The sequence below is a fragment of the Myotis myotis genome, unplaced genomic scaffold (assembly GCF_014108235.1).
Source record: "Myotis myotis isolate mMyoMyo1 unplaced genomic scaffold, mMyoMyo1.p scaffold_m19_p_14, whole genome shotgun sequence".
NCBI lineage: Eukaryota > Metazoa > Chordata > Mammalia > Chiroptera > Vespertilionidae > Myotis > Myotis myotis.
This window is the reverse complement of record NW_023416318.1, coordinates 11,787,697-11,813,980: the sequence shown is the minus strand read 5'-3', so window position 1 is coordinate 11,813,980 and position 26,284 is coordinate 11,787,697. Positions and strand designations below refer to the sequence as shown.

General features: G+C 39.0%; 1 protein-coding gene across 6 annotated transcripts in view; it reads right to left on the bottom strand.

Moving 5' to 3' along the window:
- Positions 1–26,284, bottom strand: part of EXOC6B (exocyst complex component 6B) — a 537,234-nt gene that overhangs the window by 184,532 nt on the left and 326,418 nt on the right. For all 6 annotated transcript variants that reach the window (XM_036334133.1, XM_036334135.1, XM_036334136.1 and 3 more), the window contains one exon: positions 24,063–24,242. In XM_036334133.1, the coding sequence (XP_036190026.1) occupies positions 24,063–24,242 (180 nt within the window). The remainder of the gene's footprint in view (positions 1–24,062; positions 24,243–26,284) is intronic.

The window sequence follows — 26,284 nt, the reverse complement described above, 5'->3', positions numbered from 1 at the left end:
CTCTATCAGCCCCAACTCTCCTGTCATTCTGTATTCTAAAGTATGAAAATTAGCCGAAATTTGCCATTCATATCCCTAGTGCTTCTATCTCTAAGTTACTGACAAGGTCTTTCTGAACTTTCTCACTTTGCAAAACCTAGAGGCTGCTTGAAATTGGTGATGTGTGTATCAGCCACTGACATCCAATTTTGATTTGGTTCAAATTTTATTAATATCTACAAAATAGTCTTTGCAATAAAAAAGGAATGGCGCTAAGGTCACTCCCACAGTTTCATTTATGAGTGATGCTTACATCTCTATTTTTGCTTTTTGTGTCCACTTCAGAGTGCTCATAGAGCAATCAGTCATCTTTCCTAGAACTCTCAAATTTCAATTTTCACCTACATTTCAGATGATTTCACATTGAAGTTGATGAAGTAAAATTTAAGGATATTAAGTAATGGGACTTTGTGATCAGTAGTAATTATATTTGAATTTTATTTTGAGCTTAGAATGTTCAGAGATCATTTCATTAATGTAGTTCCTTTAAGAGAAAAGCAAACCAAACCAAAAAAAAAAGTTATATTTATCTTTTACCTGGTTGCAATGACACTACCCATATTTCAATAACTTTTCTGATATTTGCATTTGATGCCAGGGAATATTCTGACACTGTGCCAAATAAGCACCAAATTGTTTTCAATGAACTGCCCTTGCCCAAACTGGAAAGGCAGATAAAACAATGAAGATACTAGAAGATAATGGAACATTTTTAAAGTTGAAATTTATTTTAGATGATTAAACAAGTCTGATTAAAAACAAACAGGCCATATGAGGAGAAAATTTTTTAAAGCATCAAGGGCAAGTAATGATATATGATATAAACATAAAGAGGTTTAATATTTTAATAAACATTTCAGAACTTAGATAGCCACAGGAGGTTATACAATAGTGCTAATCATTCTTTGGATATTCTTGAAACTCCTCTTTTTAGAACAGCTTTCATGGCCAGTGCTTTTAACATTTTCAGTGGTAGCAATTATTCATCTAGTTAACTGCCACGCGTCTAAAACGGAAACCATCCCCATTTCTGCCATATGTGCTGGAATATTTACGAATTTAAGTTACCATAATTTTCTTTACAAACCCAGAGAGGCCACTAACAAGCCTGATTTTAAAATTAGGCGACTAGAGTTGATATGCGAGGTTTATGGCTAGACGCACGTGGCATGTGGGAAAGGTCCACCGCTTGTGTCTACAGACGCTTATGGCGTACAAAGGGTTAAGTGGTTTTTTTATTTTAATTTGGATATTAGAGCAGTAATGCTCAACCGGGAATGATTTTGCTTTCCAGGCCACATTTAGCAATGTCTAGATATATTTTTGGTTGTCACAATTTGGTCAGGGGGAGGGAGCCAAGGAGGGGACAATTGGCATCTACTGGGTAGGGACCAGGAATGCTTTTAAACATCCTGCAATGCACAGACCCCACAACAAAGAATTATCCAGTCTAAAACGCCAACGGTGCCATGGCTGTGAATCCTTGCTTTGGAGCCAATAGTGAGGAATAAGATGGGAGATTACTTAATCGTGGTTTCTTGCGCTCTACAGTCATTTAACAAATATTTCTTAAAGAAGTAATTAAATTGAATGACATACTTTGGGATAATAAATAATAACTGCAAAACAACATGATCCACAAAATGGCTCTAAATATACTTTTTGGGGGAAAACTGCAAGGCTTTCCAAGACTATTTTGAAGGATAAAATTTATTTGGAAGTATGTTATAAGATTGCTTTAAGAACTATACGCACAAACAACCACGGATGCATAACACAACTGAGGTTTCATTTCTTCAACTTATTACCTGCAGAATTTTATAAGGAAGCAAAAACAAAACTGTTGATGTAACCAACATCTTCTGCTCGTCTATAAAGTTGGCCTTTGCTTCCAACTATATGGATGAAAGCTATGCTTCTCTCTACAAATCTTAAAGATTGTTTATGATAAAGTCTGGGGGAAAAAATATGTAAATAGAAACTAGAACCTATAAAACCTCCTTAGCACCCTGAAAAGTCATACCAGAGGGAAAAATTAACTTTATAATTCACTTAAGATATCATTTCACTAGCAATCAAGGTCTATTGAAGAAATGAATAACCTTAATCAAAGGGAAATAAAAAGGAAGAAGAAATGCTGAATTTCTCTATTTTGGTTTAACTGTTATTCAGAGAAACTGGGCTGCCAACACTGCCCATCCTGCCAATGGGAGATGTAACACATTGTGCACTAAAAAGAACAAACTTTAGAGCCAGAGATTTGAGACTGATTGTTGGGGCAACCAGTTCATGGCGATGGGAACATATACAAGGTGCTTAACCATAATGGTCCTAACTTTCTCCACTGTGAAATGGGATGCTAAAATCTGCCTTCTCAGGAGTTGTGTGCTATTATTATCACAAATTACAACAGAGACCAAAATACCAAATAGTTCAGCCTGCCTGATTAAATCTCCTAGAGCATTAAAAAGACCATAGCATCATTTTTAAGCTATTATAGTGTGAATATTTCTCTCTTCTCCGCGTCCAGCATGGCTAGAGAGCAGTCCAGTTCCTGAGTAGGGGTTGCTGGGGATTGAAAAAATGAAAGAAAGAGACAGACACAGAGATGGAAGGAAAAACCTGGGGACAGGTAGGACCACTATCCTCTGATGGAGAGACAGGGACCCAGGAGCCACTATAGGGAGTTTCTTTTATACAGCAAAAACCAGGAAGTTTTACTAAAAGTCAAGACAAAGGAGATTATGCGCATTCTTGGGTGGGCCTGGAGTCATATTCATTCCTGGTGCTTGGCTGGATTTAAATAACAAAACCCATCCCCTGGCACCTGGGCTGAAGCTCAAGCTGACAACACTCCTGCCTCTGGCAAAGCATGTTTCCAGGACCTAGCTTTCCCAAGGCCACTGGATTCAGCTAACAATAATTAAAGAAATGCCCATGTGCCTTCCCAGGCGCTCTCTACATTATAGTACTTTATCTAGTATATAAACTCTCATTTTGCACATACTTTTCCAGAATTGATGCCCTGGCTTCAAATAAGACACCGACAACTTCATAATAAATTTTAAACAATTATTTTGATGAATAGCTTATTCATTAAATTTTGTTGCATATTACCTCCATGAATACTGGGCACTAAATTAGGATTTGTTCTTTTCTGATGTGGCTGTAAGAACAGGAATGGAATTAGTTTGTTCTCTTACTTGGATCTTCAGTGAGGACAAAGAATTCAACCTGAACTAAATCTCTTTACTTACTGGCATCAATTTATTTCAGTGGTGAATTATCCCTAAAGTGCATCTTTAGGACAGCTGAATTCCAAATGCCTCCCATGTAATTAAATCAGCAACACCCCAAATCATTACACTTATATTTTTCCTCAGAAAAGATATTCATTTTTATAATTTTACCAAGCAGCAGAGCACATCACTGAGCTCACATTAGGTGCTCAAAGAATATTTGTTGAACTAAATTGAAAGCAGTGAACCTCAGGGAGAGAGCGCGCTGCCCACCCAGCTTCCATGAGGTGCCACTGGGCGGCCCAGAGGTCCACGCTGTGCCCCGGCCCGCGTTGTCCAGCCACGGTCGCGACATCTCCGCGTGGGGACTTGGGCGCCATGACTCAGGTGGAGGGGGACGCGCAGAGGCCCTGGGGCCCAGGTGCTGCCAGGGCCCAGAGGTCAGCTGGGACCTGCCCTTCCGCCAGACACTTGTGCTTCAATCGCCGGCCAGGCCTAGGGACCACACCATTCATGAATTTCTTGAACCAGGCCTCTAGTATGGTATATAAAATGAGCGCTGGACTAGGAATCAGGAGATCTGGGTTTTATTTTATTTTTTGCCATTAAGCAATTGTAATAAGCCTGGAGTAAAGTCACTTAAGGGCTTTGAAATTCATTTTCCTAATCAGTGGAATGAAATATGTTAAGCATCAGGCTAGGTACTACAATAACATAAAATGAGGACTATTCCTGTTTCGATGTATTCTCAGCGCCTGGCACACAGGGTTGTCTTTTCCTTTCTTTTCTACTAGATTACACAGCATATGAAACTGTTATATAATTTCTTGAATATTCCTCATCTTTTTGAAAAACATAGTTTATGTGTCTCAATTTTTAGTTATAGAAGAATATACCCCGTTCTCCAATAATTTAAGTAACCGGTTTTCAAATTATATGATTAGACAGTTGTTTATAAAATTAACTTATATTGAGGCAAATAATATATTTTGAAAAATGCTTTATTTTATGCACTCTCATTTTAGGAATACTTAAAACAATAACCGGATGGAGACAAGTTTAGATACCATTCATCACTGTCTTGCAATCAACAACAAAATAATTTTATTGTGGAAACAGAGAATAAATGAACTAAACATTAAACCAAATATACCACCTAGACAACTGAAATAATGGGCTATCATATCAAATAAAGAGGAAATATGCTAATTGACCCTCACGCTGTCACAAAGATGGCAGTGCCCAGAGCCAATAAGGAGGGAATATGCTAATTGACTGCCCACACTCAAAGATGGCAGTGCCCAGAGCCAATAAGGAGAGAATATGCTAATGGACTGCTCCGCCCTCAAAAATGGCAGCACCCACAGACAATAAGGAGGGAATATGCTAATTGACTTCCCTGCCCTCAAAGATGGCAGCACCCAAAACCACAAGATGGTGGTGCCCAGTCCCCTCAGCCCCACTGGGGCGACAGGTGTGTGGCAAAGCTGGGCCTGCCCTCAGGTGGGCCTGGCCACTCGGCTTGCCTGCCTCCAGAGATCCCCAGTCCCCTCAGCCACCCAGCCACCCAGGGCCGGCCCAAGGTGCAGGCAAGCCTTGGATGGCAGCTTCCCAGATGCCCAGGGCCACCTGAGCTCAGGGAACCAGGGCCGCCCGAGGCTTGCGCTGCTGGCAGTGGCAGAAGCAGAGGTGTGATGGGGCGTAACCTTCCCCTAATCACGGGGTTGCCTCCTGCCCCTGAGGGCTCCCGGACTGTGAGAGGAGGCAGGCCGGGCTGAAGGACCCCCATCCAGTGCATGAACTCTCATGCACCGGGCCCCTAGTCCTATCTAATAAAAGAGTAATATGCAAATTAACCATCAATCCTCACTCCATCAGTCCATCACAAAGATGGCTGCAGCCACGGAACAGGAGCGAGCAGGAGGCTTGTGTTGCCCCCAGCGATAGAGGACGCCAACCTTCCCGCCTGCCCTGGCTGGCTGTGGGCTCCGCTCAAGGCTACAAAGTTTCAATTATAGAAGCTAAATCCCAGATACCTGCTTCCAGCCGGTGTGGACTCCACTCAAGGAGGAGCTGGGAGCCTTGGTTGCCAGGGGCAACCCGACCCGGGCTCCGCTTAAGGCTACAAAGTTTCAATTATAGAAGTTAAATAAGTCCCAGATACCTGCTTCCAGCCCGTGGGTGGGTGGCCAGCCTGAAAACAGCCATCAGCCCCTCACCCAGGCTGGCCAGGCACCCCAACGGAACCCCCCCTCCACCCTGAAGGGGCTGTGGCCAGCCTGAAAACAACCATCAGCCCCTCACCCAGGCTGGCCACACCCCCATGGGGTGAGGGTCCCCACTGGGGGGCTTGACCAGCCTGCAAACAGCCATCAGCCCCTCACCCAGACTGGCCAGGCACCCCAGTGGGGACTCCCACCCCGAATGGGGTGTGGCCAGACTGAAAACGGCCCTCAGCCCCTCACCCAGGCTGGCCAGGCACTCCAGCAGGACCCCCACCCTGATCCGGGACACCCTTCAAGGCAAACCAGCTGGCCCTCACCGGTGCACCAGGCCTCTATCCTATATAATAAAAGGGTAATATGCAAATTGACCCTAACAGCAGAAAGACTGGGAATGACTGGTCACTATGACACACACTGACCACCAGGGGGCAGACACACAATGCAGGAGATGCCTCCTGGTGGCCAGTGTGCTCCCACAGGGGGAGCTCTGCTCAGCCACAAGCCAGGCTGACAGCTGCCAGCACAGTGGTGGTGGTGGGAGCCTTTCCCACCTCCTCAGCAGTGCTAAGGATGTCCAACTGCAGCTTAGGCCTGGTCCCTGCTGGCAAGTGGACATCCCCCGAGGGTCCCCGGACTGCCAGAGGGATGTCTGACTGCCAGCTTAGGCCCGTTCCCCCGGGGAGCAAGCCTAAGCCAGCAGGTGGACATTCCCCGGGGGTCCCCCAGACTGTGAGAGGGCACAGGCTGGGCTGAGGGACCCCCCTGAGTGCACACATTTTTATGCACTGGGCCTCTAGTATTTAACATAAAAGTCGAACATAAAAGTTAGCAAAAATTACTAGATGCTGTGCTATAAAAGCAGTTCCCTTGGTTTGGAACCCCTTGTTAAACCTGGTAACATGTTCAAACCTAAACTGCTCAAAAAAAAAAAAAAACAAGGCATCCCCAAAATTGTATCCTTACTTTAACAGCTGAGAGCTCAAATTTGAAAATTAAATGTATTTTAATAAACACTGCCTTTATAATTATTCAAAGGGTGTATATCATTTTTGGGGATACCCTATATAAGTTCTTTATAAATACTGAGTACAGTGCTGTCTTAGGAGATCTGGACAGGAGACTAACTGTGGACCAGCTCACTTCACAATAGTAATTGCCACAGTTGTATCTGGGAAGATGGCTAAGGACTTTGAGGAAAGATGGAGTGTGATCAGCATTCTTTTATATATTCCCAAGTTAAAGAGTCCTATTTCCATAGTGCCAGACAGTGACATAAGAAAAGCACATAATTTCAAACCTATTGTTTCACTTATACTTAAGCCCATAAAGAAAATATACCTCCACTTATATTATAAATATTAAATATACCTCCACTTATATTATAAATATAAATAATACAGTTTATGTTCTAAATCCCTTACTTTTGGTGTTTATGTTCCCCATTTCACTTCCTAATTTGTCTTACAGTATTATCTTTTTCTTTTCCATTGCTGTTATTGGAGGCTAGAGTTATAATTAAGTTTCAAAAGAGATCCTTCACAATGAGTTTCTATAAGTATACTGGATCAAACATACATATTTAAAAACTCAATAAGAGTAATATGAGAAACATAAGGTGAAAATTATTCTAAGTTCAGGCCTGTATCTAAAATTACCTTCACTATTAATTTAATTTCTAATATGCTTTTACAGTTACTGGGTCGGATGACCTTTAAATATTATATAGACACGGTGTCAATTTATATACCAAGTTATTCCTCATATGTAGTTCCAGCACATCGAAGAAGAAGCATGGAAATCTCAGGGTTGGAAGACGCAGAGTCCTATCCTAACACTGTCATATGCAAGGATTGCCTTTACAACATCCCATAAAAAATCATCTCTCCTCTGTTCCAATGCTGACCGAGAATTAACTAGTTCATGCTCTATTTAATTTACTTCTAATTTCCACTTGTTAGATCCATTCAAAATAAGTCTAATCCATCTTCCATACGACCACATTTTCCAGCATTTGGCTTTCTCATTTCTAGAAGAGGAAACAGAGGTCCATTTGGTATTCAAATTTTACTCTAAATAAAAGGCAGCAAATTAATGGTAAGAGTTAGGAACAATATCCATAGCAGCCAGCTTATAAACTGTTTTCTTTCCATAACAATTTGAAAGTCTATCCTTTGGGAAAAATAATAAATAGACAAAATCCGCACACCAGAAAATTGTGACAGGCTCCCCGGTATTCATATATCCTATTAATGCAGAGAGGGTAAAATGGACTGCAAAGAGAACTAAAGGAAAGAGGGGGGAAAAAGCTAAACACTGGTATGTAGACAAGATCACTTTCTCAGAGTGCTTCCTAGGCTCTTAAACTAGTAGCACTTGAGCCAAATATCTGCTCAGCCTCTATGGGATCAGAAACAGCCTAGCAAGTTTACCAGAGGCCTTGAAAGGTAGAGTTCAGATACTGTGGAGGGTACATTAATAAGTCATCATGACTTTCCCAAAATTCAAAAAATAAAGGAATTAAACAGTGAGAGAGGTGACTTGTTAACTCGGGGCAAAACAGAATCAAGGTGAGTCATAAGACAAGTAAACATTTGTGAGTTATCCATAAAGACATTGTGGTCTGGTAGTTTTGGGTAGTGGTGGTTTTTAATTAAAAGCAGATCAAATGCTATTTTCCATTGCAGTTACTGGAGGATAGAGTTATAATGAAGTTTCAAATGCTACCTAACATAATTAAAGAAATTCATTGCATCAGACAGAAGGTCACTCAACATTCCTGGTGACTTTCTATAGTTAGCATCAGTAATACAATTGTGCCAGGAGTAGCAATCTTCCCTCAATAGTACAGAATAGGGATGATTAAGGCTAATCACAGCCATATTGTTTGCAGTAGACTGGGGCCAGGAACTAACATTAGAGCTAAACTAGGACTGGAGTTTCAAGCATTACTGTTGAATCTTGACATACTATAAGCTTATGCTCATTAGACTCAGTCCCTGCCCTACACCTGGGAGCCAGTTCCACCAAGAAGGTAAAGAGATAAACAAAAAACACTGGAAGGATCCCCATGGACCACTGTTAAAGGAAAGGGAAACCCTAAAGAAAGATCACAGTTAAATGTCCTCTTGGGAACTGACATATTTCCTTTAACCTACAAGGCAGCATATCAATACTAGTCCCTTAATAATCTCAAAATAATCAATGTCTCTCACATATAGTATAGAAAGATGTTTTTAATAATCATTTAATAATGTTTTAATAATATCTACAATATATTACATAAGGTTTAATATTGTCTATTACAACTACATAGTTAATATTTCTAAAATGCTTGCTATACATACTAGTATTAGGCAGTGTTATTATTTACTACTAGAGGCCCGGTGCACAAAATTTGTGCACGGGTAGGGTCCCTAGGCCTGACTGGCGATCAGGGCCGATCTGTGGGGCAGCCAGTGAGGCAATCGGGGGGTCCCCTCTGGCACTCACTTTGGCCAGCCCAGTGCTGCCCACTTGCCGCACACACACCCCCCCCCCGCCGCCTACCTCTGCGGAGTGACTGGCAGGGTGATTGGGGGGCACCGGCCTTGGCTGGCCTGGGGAATGAGGCTGGGGGCAGCTTCTGCGTTGAGCATCTGCCCCCTACTGGTCAGTGTTCGTCATAGCAACTGGTTGTTCCACCAGTCGTTCTGCCGTTCGGTCTATTTGCATATTAGGTTTTTATTATATAGGATGTATAAAGTTTTCACTGTTTTAGTTTAATTCATTTCGTAGTTTTTGAATACTCATTTCCTGAAATAAAACTCTTCTAGGCCTACAACTGTTCATTAACTTATTTTTTTTTAATATATTTTTATTTATTTCAGAAGGAAGAGAAAGGGAATGAGAGAGAATCATTGATAGGCTGCCTCCTGCATGCTCCCAACTGGGAATTGAGCCCACAATCCAGGCATGTGGCCTTGGCAAGAAACGAACCCAGGACCCTTCAGTCCACAGGCCGATGCTCTATCCACTGAACCAAACCAGCTAGGGCAATACCTGTTAATTTAAAAAGAAAAATCTGTGATCTAGAGGAATCTAATATCATGTAAATATTGGAAATTTAATTTTATAAACCCTCCCTTTATCTTCTCCTACTACCAGTCCATATCATGAATGCTTCAAGTTACTTGCAATGTTTGAACCATAAGCAAAGCATACTGCTTTCTAAAGAAGGCAGACCTGTAAGAAGCAGAGATCACACATACTAACACTGTAGAATGGACATTGCATTCACTAGGGGGGAAATAGAGGAACTGGAAGGTAAGAGTGTGGCACAGAGAAGTAGAATAGAAAATGATAATGTGACTGACTTGCTGTGACCAATATTTGAATCCCTTAGGAAAAAAAGTTTAATTTTGAAAATTATATTAGAAAATACATTTATATTTCTCAAAGGGTAATAAATATCATCAAAAGACACCATTAAGAGAGTGAAAAGGCAAGCCACAAACTGGAGTAAAATATTTGCAGTACAAATATCCCATAAAGAACTCATAGCTAGAAGAGTTCTCAGAAGTGTAGTCTACAAATGCCTGCGGGTCCTTCAGGCCCTCTCAGGGGGTCCACGAGGACAATTTTCATAATAATATTGAGATGTTATTTGTGTTGGCATTTCCACTAATGACATTTCACTTGTGTTGGCATTTGCAAAAGCAATGATGGGCAAAACCACTAGTGCCATAGCTTGAATTAAGGCTGTGGTACCAAACAGTACCGGTAATCCTTGTATAGCTCAATGCCAGGCACTCACAATAAAACAAATTCCAGTTTCATTTAAAAAAAAAAATATTCCTTTTTAAAATGTTCCCTGGGGAACTAATGTCACATATTTCCTTCATCACCAACAAGGTAGCATATAGACAGCATTCCTTTATTCATTTCAAAATAACTAATGTATCTTGAGTATGTCTCTGAGTATGTCTTTTTTATATCTTATAGTATGTATAAAGGATACTATGTATAAAGCACGATGTTGCATACTCAAGTATAATAACTGTCGCAGGCAAAGCATTTGTGTGATTGAGTTACGAACTGAACTAGCTACTTTTTTCATGGAACACCCTTTTCACTTGAAAGAACAGCTGACAGACAAATTATGTTATTCAAATGGGTTTTTGATGGGCATTTTCCTGAAAATGACAGAAATGAGACTGACTGCATCTTGAAAGAAAACAACTGACAGTATTAGTTGCCAATGACACAAGTAAAGCTTACAAGAAAATTTTGAATTTTAGAAAATTAGTATCGGCCACTATGATATGACTTCCCCAAACTTAAAACGTTTTTAGGCTGGTGCTAATATTACTGAGGGTGAATTTTTATATTCTTTAATAAAATATATCAACAATTGGCAGATTTTCCTAACTCAGTGAGTCAATATTTTCTAAATAACCAATGTGTGATGCTACATGCATGGGTAAAGATCTACTCCAAATACAAAATAGACCAGTGAACCAAAGAATACCAACAATTATCTGAAAAGGCTAAAGTACTCCTCCTTTATCAAACATATATCCGTGAGGCCAGATTTCCTCATATACTTCAACCAGAAAAAAATATTACAATAGACTGATGCAGAAGCAGATTTGAGATATCAAAATGTCTTCTAGTAAGCCAGACATTAAAATTATACACAAAAATATAAAACAATGTCATTCATGTTACTAATATTTTTGGAAAATAGTTATTTTTCTTGAAAAATATCTTATTCATATTAATAAATAAGAGATAATTATTGTTATTTTAAAATAAATACATAATAACCTGTGGACACAGACAATGGGTAGTGAGGGCCTCCTGGGGAACCCAGAGGGGAGGACGGGAGCAGGCTAGAAGAGGTCAGTGGGGGGAAAAGGAGGACCTATGTAATACTTTCATCAATAGAGATTTAAAAATACATACATACATACATATTTCACAAAGCTCTCAGTATTTCACATATGACAAATACTGGAAGGTATAAATAGCATAAACAAAAGCTCTTTGGAGTCCTAAAGTAGTCTGGTGGCCAGAAAACTTGAACACAGCTGTATTAGCCTTCTATTGCTCCTGAAGCAAATTGCCACAAATTTAATGGCTTCAAACAATACAATTTATTATCTTACAGTTTTGTAGAGTCAGGAGTCCAAAATAGGTCTGATGGGGCTCAAATTAAAGGCAACGGTCCTTCTAGAAGCTCTAGGGGGAAATCTGTTCCTTGCTTTTTTCAGTTTCTGGAAACTACCCATATTCCTTGGCTCCTGGCTATATCACTCTGCTTCCACCTTTACATCTCCATTTCTGACTCTAGCACTCTTACTTTCCTCTTATAAGGACTCTACATCCAGATAATATAAGATAACCTCCCTACCTCAAGATCCTTTAACTTAATCATAACTGCAGAAGTTCCTTTTGCTATTAACATACTCACGGGTTCTGGGGGTTAGGATGTGGACATCTCTAGAGACCATTTTTCTGTCTACCACACTGCTGAAATGAATATACACTGAACTCCTTAAAATCATTAATAAAAATGCAGATAACCCAATTTTAAAAATGGATCTCAGAATTGAACAGATACTTCACAACAAGACTATATGCAAATAGCCAATAAGAATAAAAAACGTTGCTCAACTTCATCAGTGATTAAAAAAAAAAGCAATGTTGATGTTTTCAACATCAATGTTATATGTAGATATAGATATGGATACATGTATAGATATAGATATAGGGTCAATGAAAGGATTAAAATGATAAAAACAGATAAACCCAAACTTTGGCAAGGATGTGAATTAACTATAACTCTTATATGCTACTGGTAAAAAATATGGATTTTTTTTAATCCTTTGGAAAATTGCTTGGCAGGATATGAACACTTTTGTGCCCTATGACACAGTAACTCCACCACTAAGTATGTACTCAGAAGAAATATGTTCACCAAAATACATACAGAAGTTTCTAAAGCAACACTATTTCTAATGACCAAAAGCTGAAACAACTCAAATGTCCAACAATATTAGAAGAGATAACAAATTGTAATATATTCATAGTGGAATATTACATAGAAATAAGAATGAACAAACTACTACTACATGCAATGTTGAATCTCACAGATGTAATGTTGAGTCTACATGACACCAAAAGAAGGGGATATATTGTGTCATTCCACAAACAGGCAAGACCAAGCTACAGTATTAGAAATACAGATAGCGATTACCCTCAGGGAGACAGGTAAAGATGTGATGAAGAAAGGCTAGAAGAGCCTTCTGGGAAACTGGTAATGTTCTGTTTCTTGATCTTGGTCCTGATCTCATGGATATGTCTACTCTGTGAAAATTCATCAAACTATTTAGTATTTATAACTTGCTCACTTTTCTGCATGTTTATTATTCTTTAATTTAAAAAGAAAACAAACACAAAGTTATTTCCTTTTCTAAAGAATTGATTTAAAAAACACATTTTTTTACAGACTTCTTAACTGAAACAATGATATACTGGGGTCACTGTTTCACAACAGCAATGTAAATAGGGTCAACATGGTCCCAAAACCATCATTCTAGAGAATAATCCTTAGGTTCTGTACAGTTCCAGTGGGAATCTATATTCACATGTAGAAAAAACAGACACAGAAGTAAACGACCTTTATTAAGGGTTCATGTCAGACTTCTTGTTTGTCTATTGAAAGACAGCTTCCCATTTTTAGGTCCCTGTCAACTCTTGATACTAAGACTGTCTTCAAAACGAGTTATCAAGTTATACAACGATCAAAGGAAATTTAAAATAAAAACAAAAACATCAATCCACCCAAACAGAACAAACCACACATGCCAACACACAGCATCAAACTTCCTCACTTTGTTAGCGGGCAGTCATTCTTAAGTGTTGACAAAAGTCTCCATATTGAAATAGTTGAGAGTAAACCATTCCTTTGCATGAGTACTATAAAGGCAATCAAATTATCCTACATTAAATAAAAATAACAAGTAGATTTTTTTTTAACAGAAACTCTTTTAAAAATATAACCTAATGCATTTCAGGGTAGAAAATCCATTTTTTGGCTGTCTGTGTTACTTTGCAAATTTTGCTGCTGTTGTTGTTAATCCTCACCCAAGGACACGTTTTCATTGATTTTCAGAGAGAATGGAAGGGAAGGGGAGAGAGAGAGAGAAACATCGAAGTGAGAAAGACACATTGATTGGTTGCCTCCCACACACGTCCCGAATAGGGCCTGGCATCAGCCCTGCAACGGAGGTAAATGCCCCTGACCGGAATGGGGACCCTTCAGTCTGCAGGACGACAGTGTCCACTGGCCAAACAGGCTAGGGCTATAATAATTTTTAAAAAAGCTAGTTTTTCCTTTAAGAAGAGCCTGGACCTCATCCACAATCCAGGAGCTAGAGAGCAAAAAGCCTGCAGTTGCTAATTCAAAATAGGAGTCCCCAGGGGTAAGTATACACTGTGTTTGATTCCCAATAATATGTGTTATTTGTTTGGAGAAATTCAAGCACTTCCTAAACCATATGAAAACTGCGGCTGTAAACCACCATGAACATATCTCCGAGCAGTGGCATACACAAGGTTGCTGTTCACTTAACTGTGAACTCCTCACCCACAACGTGCACTGGATGTGCTGGAGCACCTTGGCACCAAGCAGCAGAATCAAACTTGCCATCTTGTCAAGCAGGAAGAATAACTGCAGTGCTGCCAAGCAGTAGTATTTTCTCCTTAGAAACTTGGATAAATAGCCTTTCAGCTATAAAGATCTAAATTATTTTAATAAAGCAAATGCTTATCTTTTTTTATTGCCAATAACAAAAAATTATAAAGTACTATTTTGAAATGAATTCAAAATCACATCACCAAAACAATTACTTACTTAACATATTTACTGCTGACTTTTTTCCCTGCTATTAATATATTTTTAGAGCTCTTACACAATTATAAGCATTATTTATAAGATTTTTATTCTGCTTCTTTCATTTAACATTTTAAATATTTTGCAATGTTATTATTTGATATTCATAAAAGTAATTTTAATAAATGCATCATTGTTCATTGAGCAGTTTTACAGTTTATATAACCATTTACCTGTTATTACAGTTAAAATTATTTTGAATGATTTACTCTTATAAGCAATGTTGAAATAATTAGTTTTTCCTCAGAACATACTTTAGCTTCCCATAATCCCAGCACCAATGAGAAAGAAGGAGAGCAGTCTCCTCTCATTTATAAAGGTACTAGAGGCCTAGTGCATGAAATTCGTGCATGGGTAGGGTCCCTAGACCTGGCCAGCGACCAGGGCCAATCAGGGCCTTCCGGCTGCCGGCCAGGGCCTCTTTTCCCCAGCTACCCTGTGCAGGCTGGGGCCTTCCTTCATTCGGTACCGCCACCTGGCGGTCAGTGCACATCATAGTGAGCGGTTGAACTCCCAGTCTCCAGGTCAAACTCCCGAGGGGACACTTTGCATATATATATGAGATATTAAGGTAACTATAAATAGCAGTACCTAAGATTCTCTCAGTGGCATTTCTAACTTATGAATAGCATATTAGATTTAGAGAGTTTGATTTGAAGGATTTATAGTTCTTTAAGCTCTAGACGCTTCTTTATTTCTCATCACCAAAAACATGATTAGAAGTAGATGGCTCTCATTATTTGGAATCAAACAGTCTTAATCTTTTACTTAATAAACTAGAGGCCCAGCACACAAAATTCATGCACAGGTATGGTCCCTAGGACTAGCCTGCAATCAGGGCCATTATCCCCAGCTGCCCGAAACCAGCCCTGCCCCCTGCCACCACCCACCCTCAGTTCCCCGTTCACCATCGGGTGATCAGAGCCTACCGGCGGGGGGGAAAGGACCAAGAGGTCAGCCATTCCACCCACTTACCAGCCCCGCCCCCTGCCGCCCCCCACTCCAGTTCCTCATTCGCCATTGGGCGATCAGAGCCTGACAGCCAAGGGAAGGGACCAAGAGGTCGGTCATTCCCGCCCACTTGCCAGCCCCGCCTCTGTCGCAGGTTGCCCTCTGTGTGTGGGGCGACTGGCGGGGCGGGGGCCTTGGTTTGGAGCTACTCATGTATCCCACCACCCAGCCCTGGTTCCCGTTCACCATCAGGCGATTGGAGCCTGCCAGCTGGGGAATGGGACCAAGAGGTGGCCAGTGCGCCTCATAGTGACTGGTTGAGCAGTCATTCTGGTCATTCCATCAAATACAACCAGAAAGAATAGCCATGGCTATTGGGATTAGCATTTTTATGGGGAAAGTGTTAAGTAACAGCTCAATACATAAAGATATCTCTGAAGAAATACAAAACTAAAGGATTTAGTCACTAAAATGACTAAACTAATAACTCCAATACCATACCAATAAGAAGTTAATATGCTGATTTCAATGTACTCTATGTGGCTCAAATAATCAGATTTAATAGCATGTAAACAATTAATTTCTAAGTATGCAGAAAAATAATTAGCAGATCTGTATATTTCTACTCCATCAGAGGAGAAAAAAAAAAAATCTTCCTTGGACACTAGCTCTACCTACATAATTAATTTGAAGAAAATTTGGTTGATATCCTGAAAGCTATGATGCTGCTGGTCCCTTGATGACATCTGCAATTCCCTTAATTTGTTCCAGAGAAAACCATAGGGATTGGGCTGATTTAGAGAATCATTATTATCAGTAGATGAGAAAATTCCCACATGAGGTGTCAGCTAAGAGAACTAGGCTAGGTTACTGTCCATGCTTTACTTTTCTCATCTGTAAAATGGGATAATACTTGTTTGCAAATTTATTACAAGGAATAAAGAGAATATGTGTATATACCTATACACATATATACATGTATTTCCATATATTCTCATTTACATATATGTATGTATATACAAATTCATAGACACACACACACACACACACACACACACACACACACACTCTAGTGGCCCGGTGCATGAAATTCGTGCACATTAAAAGGGGATTAATTAGAGGAAATATTTTAATATTGATATTTGCCCTTTCTCTATAATAGAAGTGTCAGAGATGAAAGAAAATTAGTAAAATGTATATGAAAATCTTCTCCTGTCAGAGTCTGGGGTGCACCACGGAACCCAGAGTCAAGTCCCCACCCACCCACGTGCGCCTCAAAATTGCATGAGACCCAGACCCAGCCGGCCCCCCCTCATTGGGCTAGATCCAGAACCAGCCGGTCCCATCCTTGTCAAGCCCCACCGGCTGGGAGGGTGCGGCCTGAGGTACCCTGGCCCGGGACCAGGCTAAAGGGGGGGCATGGCCTGAGGTCTCCCAGCCTGGCGCCGGGGTGGGGGTGTGGTCTGAGGTCCCCGGGCCTGGTGCTGGGGTGGAGGGCATAGCCTGAGGTCCCCTGGCCCAGCACCAGGGCCGGGGGCTCACCTTGAGGTCCCCCGTCAAGTCCCACTGGGTGGGGGGCATGGCCTGAGGTCCCCCAGCCTGGCACCAGGGTGGGCGTGCAGCCTGAGGTTCCCCCGGCCCAGCACCGGGGCAGGGGGCACACCTTGAGGTCCCCTGTTAAGCCCCACCAGGGTGGGGGGCACAGCCTCAGGACTCCTGGCCCAGTGCTGGGGCGGGGGGCATGGCCTGAGGTCCCCCGTCAAGCCCTGCCAAGCGGGGAGCGTGGCCTGAGGTCCCCCAGCCTGGCACCAGGGCAGGGGGCGCAGCCTGAGGTCCCCCATCAATCCCTGCCAGGCGGGGGGGCATGGCCTGAGGTCCCCCGTCAAGCCCTGCCAAGCGGGGAGAGTGGCCTGAGGTCCTCCAGCCTGGCACCAGGGCAGGGGGTGCAACCTGAGGTCCCCCATCAATCCCTGCTGGGCGGGGGGCATGGCCTGAGGTCCCCTGTCAAGCCCTGCTGGGTGGGGGGCACAGCCTGAGGTCCCCTGTCAAGCCCCACAGGGCGGGGGGTGGGGGGAAAGCCTCAGGTTCTGCTGATTGCTCCTTAAAGCTCGTTATGGGAACTCGGCCTCAGCTGCGGGTGCAGCCATCTTTGTGGCAGAGTGACAGTCAATTTGCATATTCCCTCTTTATTATATAGGATAAACATATACATATATATATATATATATATATATATATCCCCTGTTATATGTGTGCATGCATACCCACACACAGAGAATATGCATATGCTTAACATAGTATCTGGTACATGTTTGTACTCAAAAGTTAGTAGCTACTATTAAAAAATGAAAGATGATTTTTCTATTATGGAGAAAGCATGACTCAGAGTAAAAAGATCTAGGGCCTACCCATGCTATTGATTCATTTTCTGACCTGGAGCAACACCAATTGCTATAAAGAAGAAAGCTGTCATAATTGATTAGGAGAAACTGGAGAAGGTTTCATGGAAAGTGTAGGATTTCAAGTAAATCTTGAAATATTGGTAAGATTTCAATATATAGTTAAAGGGCAGAAGTAGACAAAGAGGCATAAATAGAAAATTGAGATAGAGATAAAGTAACAAAGGTAGTTTGGGAGTCACAGCATGGAAAGTCTTGATGGTCAAAGAGAAGATTTTGTACTTGATGGGAGGCACTGACAGTCTAAACAGCAGAATCATTTGGTTAATGCTGAGATGCCACAGTTCACAAAATTAAGTGGTGTGGTAAGAGAAATGTCAGTTTTAGAAGGGTTTTAGACAGAAAGAATTTCAAGAACTGCTATGTAAAAAATACCTTTCCCTTAAAGATGACCAACCAACTGCCCAGAAAGGAAAGCCAATGACAGGCAGGTATCACTGTATTTTCAGTCAAAAAAATTTAAGGCAAAATAAGGTGGATTAAGAGCAAACTTGCCCCAGGTCATATAAATTAACATTAGCAGCAGACAGAGAAAAAGAATTCAGGACTCCCTCCTTTGGGTCTGTTACTTGAGACAGCATTTCCTCTCTCTCAAGCATTTCTGAAGATAATTATCAGGATAACAGAATAAATTCTCAAAATTATGCACTTATGCTGAGCATGCAAAATGGGAAGCTGTGCATACAACTGCAAATTATGTAATTGGAGCTTGAAAAAATGCTTGTGAGTTTACCTCATCTGTTAACTGAAAGTACACAGCAGCATTTTAGAACTCTTAACTGTGCAAAACCATATTATTACAATCATTTCTGGTTGTCTCATGAAAGTAGGCAGGCCACCTTAATCACCAAACCTCAAGGTGAAAATAGTTGGAATTTTTCAATAATTTTCCCCTTGACCATTCATTCACTATCTAATGGAGTGCAATCTAGGACATCCTCTCCCACCCAAACACACACACACACACACACACACACACACACACACCTAGTGACAAAACATCCCTGAGCACTATGAAAAACTAGGGATTTTAAAATGTAAGCCAAGAGTCTTTGCCTTTTCCTTTATAGTCCTTTCCATACCATATACATATTTGCTATCATTCAATATCCTTTGACAGAGAGCCATTCTTGACAGGGAATTTCAAATATAAAAACAAATAGTCAGAGACAAATGATTGGGGTTTTTTTTTCTCAGAAATAGCTAATTTCTCTCTCATATTTCACTAATAATGCATAATGGCAAACTTTAGATACAGATTTGTTTTTCTAATGCATTTTATAAATACAAGGTTCCATGAAGAAGTAGCCTAGCATGTTGGGGAACATAAACACAAGTGCTGGGCAATCTATTGGCTGTCTGTGGAAAACCAAAAGGATTTAGAAGCCATACATATTTGACTCTAGAGGAAGAATATGATGGTTGGTGAATATAACTGCTTCACAAAGAGATCTCTATACTAGGCAAGACAGAAAAGAGGCATTTGTAGACACAATATTGAGGACTTAGGGCTGTGAATTAACTCTGACTATGATTCTGAGGAGTAAGTGGTGAGGTGATTCTGAATGGTCAAATCAACTCAATCCACACTGAGAACTTACAGTATTTAGGTAGCAAAGGCAACTCAAAATAAACGTTTACAAGAAGATAAATCCTCAACTAACTACTTATAGTATAGACCTATAAGGAAAGGCACTACTCTAAAAGTAGAGAAAACATGCACTTTGAGTTAGACAAACTTGTGTTTGACTCACAGTACTACTTCTAAGTGGCCTGGACATTAAAGTAAGGCACCACACTGTATTATACGAAATGTATAAACAGTGACACTTATTAGGGTGTTGTTTTTATTTTGTAAGAACAGAAAGATAAAAAGTAAAAAAACGAAGAAGATGAATATAGGGAAAACTTACCCAGATTGACTTTGATTTTGAATTATTGCATTTTTTTTCTTATACTTAAAAATATTACTCAAATAACCACACAATGCTCAAGGAGACATAATAGCCAAAAAAATTAAATACATTTTAAAACAATTTTTCTTCAGTAAATGTGTTTTTAATATAAATTAACTATCAAAGACAATAATCTTGAGAGAGAGATTAAAGAATCTAAATAGCACCTTCTCCCACCCATAGGATTATAAAAGCAGCAACTGTTTCATGATGGAGAAAATATTTTAAAGCACAGGAAAAAAAAAGTAAAAGCTACACAGAGACAAATACAAGTAAATCAGGGAGTATATAATTCTAGATTTTTACTATATATAACATAGATGATTAATGTGTCTATATGTTAATGAAAGTGAATAATTTATATATACTATTTGCAATTTGCTTTTACAATAAAGAAATAATTAAAATGTTTAACATAAATATCCCTCTACATTAATTTAACAAATGATTAATATTACACTATGTGAAAATCTAATAATTTAGCTAATATGTCTGTTGCAAAACTTCTTATTCTTGACTCTTCGCTACACAAAAGAAAATACTGTGTTGAACATACTAATATCTGAATTTTGTAATACACCCATGATTATTTCATTAAGTCAGATTTCTAAAAGTGGGATTGCGGGGTAAAAAGTAAACAAATTTTAAGAGATATCTAAGGCATATTGAAAAACTGACCACAAAGAAGACTATACCAATTCACACACTTATCAGGAATGTATACAAATAGCTATTTTCTGAAACAGTTCTCACAAATATTTAATGTTATCATTTTCTTATTTACTTCTGGCAAATTAATAGGCAAAAATATGTATGTTTTATTACTAGAATTATACAATTTGTCCATGTTATCATTAATCTTTTATTTTTTCTTCTTTATGACTGTCTAAATATAACTTTTGCAAATTTTCCCATCGAATTGTGTCTTCTTATTAAATTTGAAACAATGTGCTATATTGTTATGTATGACAGACATTAACCTTTACAAATATTTACTGTAATTATTTTTCTGGATAAGCTTACATTCCATTTTCTTTATTAATTCCTTTTAAATACTTTAAAAAACATTTTATGCAGTCAAATTATTAACCTTTTCCTTAATGACTTCACTTTTTGGTGTGATCACTATAATAATGAACTACTTTCAGATTATAGAGATATTTGCTAATATTTTTATTGGTTTCCCAATAATTTCTTTCTTTTTAATAATTTAAACATGTATTTGATCTAGAATATATTTTGATATATGAGATAGTGACTTAACATTCTTTTTATCCAAATAAAAAGATAGTATTGGCAAAGGCAATTGCTGAATGTCATCTTTATCATATACAAAATTCTTACATACTAGTATACTTTGAACTACTTAAAGATTTTTAATCTATCAGTCTATTTCAGTGTGAGAAGGATATTACTTAAATTATTTTTTGTTTGTAATAATATTTCTATATTTGATAGAAATTAACCAACTGAGCCACACCAGCTAGAGCCATTGCTCATATTTTAGTCAGTTGTGTATTTTTAATCAGGAATGTTAAGCTGGATTTTAATAAATGTCTGTTTTAGAAAATGTAAAGATTTATATACTTTATCTCCATCTATTAATGTTATAAATTTTATAATTGATTTTTTTTAGATTTTAAAATATCAAACCATTCTTGCATTTCTAGAATAAATCCTACAAAGTAGTACTAAATTTCTTTCTTAAAACACTTTGGAATTAACTTACTAAATCTTTATTTTATTTTTTTAACCATAACTGTGAGATTAGTTTCTAGATTGCTCTTTTGTGCTACTTTTATCTTGCTGAAGATGAAGCTAAATGAAATCATCTAGTTTTCTGCAGACCAGTGTTCCCACTAAGCACTAGAAAAGGCAATAAAAAACTAGGAAAAACACACACACATATTTTAAGACACTAGAATACTGTGAAGTAATAAGGACTAAAGGAAATAAAACTACAAAGAGGGCAAACCTTTTAAAAGTGAGCTGAGGAGCCATCTGCCAAACCTAGGCATTGGAACAAACTGTGAATCTGGTTAGGTCCAGGTAGAGAATAGCTACTGGGGTGAAAAAAATATCCTGAATTTTTGTTGCTTTTATTATGAAGCTGAAGTGCCAAAATTGGAGATTTGAGAGTCAGTTCTCTCCACAAGACACTTTCTGAAATCTAAATCTGCACAGCTGAGAAAAATAAGGGTCTAAGCCAGGGGTGGGCAACCCCAGGCACGTGTGCCAAACATGGCACGCCAATAACTTTTGCTGGCAAGCGAAACCCTCTCTTATAATCTTCCATTTACAATTTTTTTCTGAATATCAACTTTTTTATTTTTCAGATAAATTCAGTGTAGGTGCAACTTAGATAAATAAATAATTTTACATAACAAGTTATCTTAAAGACCACAGACATGGATTGACGAGAGAAGGGAAGAGCAATTTCTATGCCTCTGCCTTAACTCTCCCTGCCTTCCTACATCCGACCAGTGTTTTGGTTTCATCCACATATGCTTGTGAATCTTTGTTCTCAGTGATGAATTTTGTTAAGTCTCGTAATAGGAGTAGCCTGACGGATGAAAGTAGTAGCTCGTGCATATCTCTGAAGGTCACGAAATATAAACCTGACGCAAAATCTGTCATCAGTGATGCAGCAGCAAAAGTCCCACTGATAATATCAAACGGAGTCATAAAGTTTTCTGTCGGACTATCAGTGTACATGTACACATTAAAAAATAAATGTATTTTTCATAATCATATACTGTGTTTTTGTCGCTCGAATGAATTTTAGTATTTCTTCAAGGTTCTTCACATACGTACACCTTAAGAGATATCAAGTAGGTGCAACATGTTCTCAAAAAATTAGGGTTGGCACGCAGAAGAATTCTGAGTCAGAGATTTTGCTGGCTTTGGCACGCACTCACAAAAAGGTTGCCCACCCCTGGTCTAAGCCAACTTCTGAAAAGCAAAGTAAGATTTCCCAGTCTTACAGTGTTTCAGAGAAAAAGACTCACTAGTGGGAGGATTCATGGGAATCTCAGGTGAGAGCTGAAAGCCAACCACATTTTTTCCTGTTGGCAATTGTTGATCTGAGTAAGACTCCTCAAGATATTTGGCAAATTCTAAAATCAAAGAAGAAAGGAGGAGGCTAAAGTAATAAGACTTCTTTAGAAAAGAGGAAATTTCCATGATCTTCTTTGTGCTGAAGAGACAATGACCTGTCAAGCTCTCATTAAAAGCACTGAAGAACCACATCCTATCAACAGGGGCAAACCAAAGATACACACAACTGCAATCCAAGCTTGATCCAGATCAGCCCATGATTGCATTAAGGTGATGAGGCTCAAACCACAACTCACCCATCCATTCTACCTATTTAATAAACAAAAAAAGTAAACCAAACCTGGTGGGAGATGATAGCACCAGAAACCTCTACATATTTTAAACACAGGACTTATGTCAACCAGAAAGTAATTAGTAGAGATAGGGAAATGTTACCGATAACCAAGAAAAAAAAAAAGGGATCAGAAAGAAATCCACCAATATGTAGGTAAAGCACACATTAGCATTTATAAACAATGACTTTAAAATGACTGTGATTACATAGCTCAAGAAAAGAGAAAAATTAAATAAAAAGATGGAGAGTCTTAGCAGAAAATTTGAGATTATAAAAAAATTAAATGCACATTCTAAGACTGAAAAATACATATCTGAAATCCTAACTCCTAAATTTCTCTTCTATTTCCACCAAGGCATTCACTATGTGTTTGTACTAATTACCCTTAAGTTGGAAGGAATATAAGTAGACATAACGTTACAGACTATTTTTAGAATAAACAAAATATAAAATTAAATGAAAAAATAATAAAAGATATCTCTAAATCTTGTTAAGGGATGATAATTATAGAGTGAGCTTTTATAACCTATGGAGCTTCCAGAAACAGACAAAAATTTTTCACCAGCCGAAACCGGTTTGGCTCAGTGGATAGAGCGTCGGCCTGAGGACTGAAAGGTCCCAGGTTCGATTCCGGTCAAGGGCATGTACCTGGGTTGCGAGCGCATCCCCAGTAGGAGATGTGCAGGAGGCAGCTAATCGATGTTTCTCTCTCATTGATGTTTCTAGCTCTCTGTCTCTCTCCCTTCCTCTCTGTAAAAAATCAATAAAATATATTAAAAAAAAAAAAAAAAAAAAAAATTTTCACCAAACTCAATTTTAAGAGAACATTTTTCTACATGATGGGCAAAGTAAAGCAACTGTCACTTACAGGAAGGTGTGTGAATACAGCAAAGGTGCTGCGTAGAAAGGCAATGAGGTCGACTAGGTAGTCACTAGCTTTGTTTCCCAAATCTCCTGTCATCCAATCATAGTCAGCCAGCTGGAGAAACTGGTCAATCTTCTGATTTAAGTTGGTATAAATCTCTTCTTCAGCTGCATGTCTGGCATCCTGTGAAATATAAAATTTTTAAAATCATTCAGACTTTTAGTATAAGCATACCAGAAATTTCTGCTTGGAAACATCGCACACATATTCACTAAATAATAGAATTGGGGATATTAAGTAATATTCCATGAATTTTTCTTTTTTCAAAAGCACAGTGAAATATGTTCTATTTTGTGTCTGCAGGGCAAACTATTATTTTGCTTCACCAAAAAGAAAAACTGGCACTGTCCTTAGCTACGTGCATCCTTTTTCACTTTCATATCTTTGTTCAAAATTATACTCACCCTCAGAATTCCATTCCCTTTCATCTCTTCTGGGACTCCAAGATCCTCCCTTCCTGTAATATCACTCTCCATTTTCACCTTTTTTGTGGTACTTATTTTGCAGTGTATTTACATAATATAATATAGGCACTTATCATGTTGACTTATATGAATAATGCTTCCATGGACATTTCTGTGCTTAGTTCTTTACATATTTATATAATAATCTACAAGCATGACAATTAACTTATATGATAATCAACTATCCTGAAATTCCCATTTTACTAAATATTTTCTTTTCATTAATAAACATTTTATTTTAGAAATTTAGGCTTAAAGAAAACTGAGCAGAAAGTACAGAGCATTCACATATACTTCCTCCCTATCTTCCTCACACTGTTTCCCCTGTTAAAACATCTTGCATTAGTGTGGTACATTTATTACAATTGATGAACCAATATTGATAATTTATTACTAACTAAAGTCCATAGTTTTGAATTAGGGATTACTCTATATTGTACAGTTTTATGGCTTCTAAGAAATTCATGATGTTATACATTCACCATACAGTATCATAAAGAATAGTTTCCCTGCCCTAAAAATCCATTCAATTCTACCTATTCATCCCTTCTTCACTCATCCCCTGAATCCTGCAACCACTGATCCTTTTACTTTCTCTATAACTTTGCCTTTTCCAGAGTGTCATATGCTTGGGATCGTATGATATATTGTATGACTGAATAGGATGTTGAATAGATGTAGCTTTTCAGAATGGTTTCTTTTATTTAGCAATGTACATTCAGGCTTCCTGCATGTCTTTTCATGGCTTGACAGTTCATTCCTTTTCATAACTGAACAACAACATTCCACGGTCTGGATGTGTCAGTTTGTTTACCCATTCATTTCTGGAAGGACATCATTGTAGCTTCAAGTTTTGGTTACTATGAAAAAAACTTATTTAAGCATTCATGTGTAAGTACTTGTGTGTCTTAGGTTTTCAACTCACTTGATTAATACCAAGGAGCATGACTGGTGGATTGCATGGCAAGACTATGTTCAACCTTTAAGCAACTGACCAACCCATCTTCCAAAATGGCATGACTGAGAGCTGCTGTTGCTCCAGCATTTGGTGCTCTCAGTCATTATAACAGCTGTGTAGTGGTATCACGTTTTATTTTAATATTCCCTCTCCATTCTTTCATGAGGTGTCTGTTCAGATTGTTTGCCCATTTTCAAATCGGGTTGTTTACTTGTTGTTGAGTTTTACCAGTTCTCTGTATATTTTGGATGTAAGTCCTTTATGAGATATGCATTTTACAAATAGTTTCTCCCAGTCTGTGGCTTGTCTTCTCATTCTCTTAACAGTGTCTTTCCCAGAGCAGAAGGTTTCAATTTAATGAAGTCCAACTTAATATTACCTTTGGTACATTATGTTTTTGGTGTTTTAGCTAAAAAGTCATAGCCAAATGAAAGGTCATCAAGATTTTCCCTTATGGGAGAAACTAAGATGGCGGCATAGATAAACACCGGGAAATTGCTGCTTCCCACAACAATCGATAAATGCATCAAAAACACAAGGTGGACATCATCCAGAACTACAGGAGGGCTGGCTGAGTGTAAATTCTACAACTAGAAGGAAAGAAAAGCACACTGCGAGCGGGAGGAGCTGCGGAGGTGGAGTGCAGAGGTACGGGGGCTCGCGCGCGGAAAGGGTCTGGCACCTGAGGATGCGGCTGTCTTTTTGAATCCGGAGGGAGACACAAGCTCCCGACGGCTCTGAAA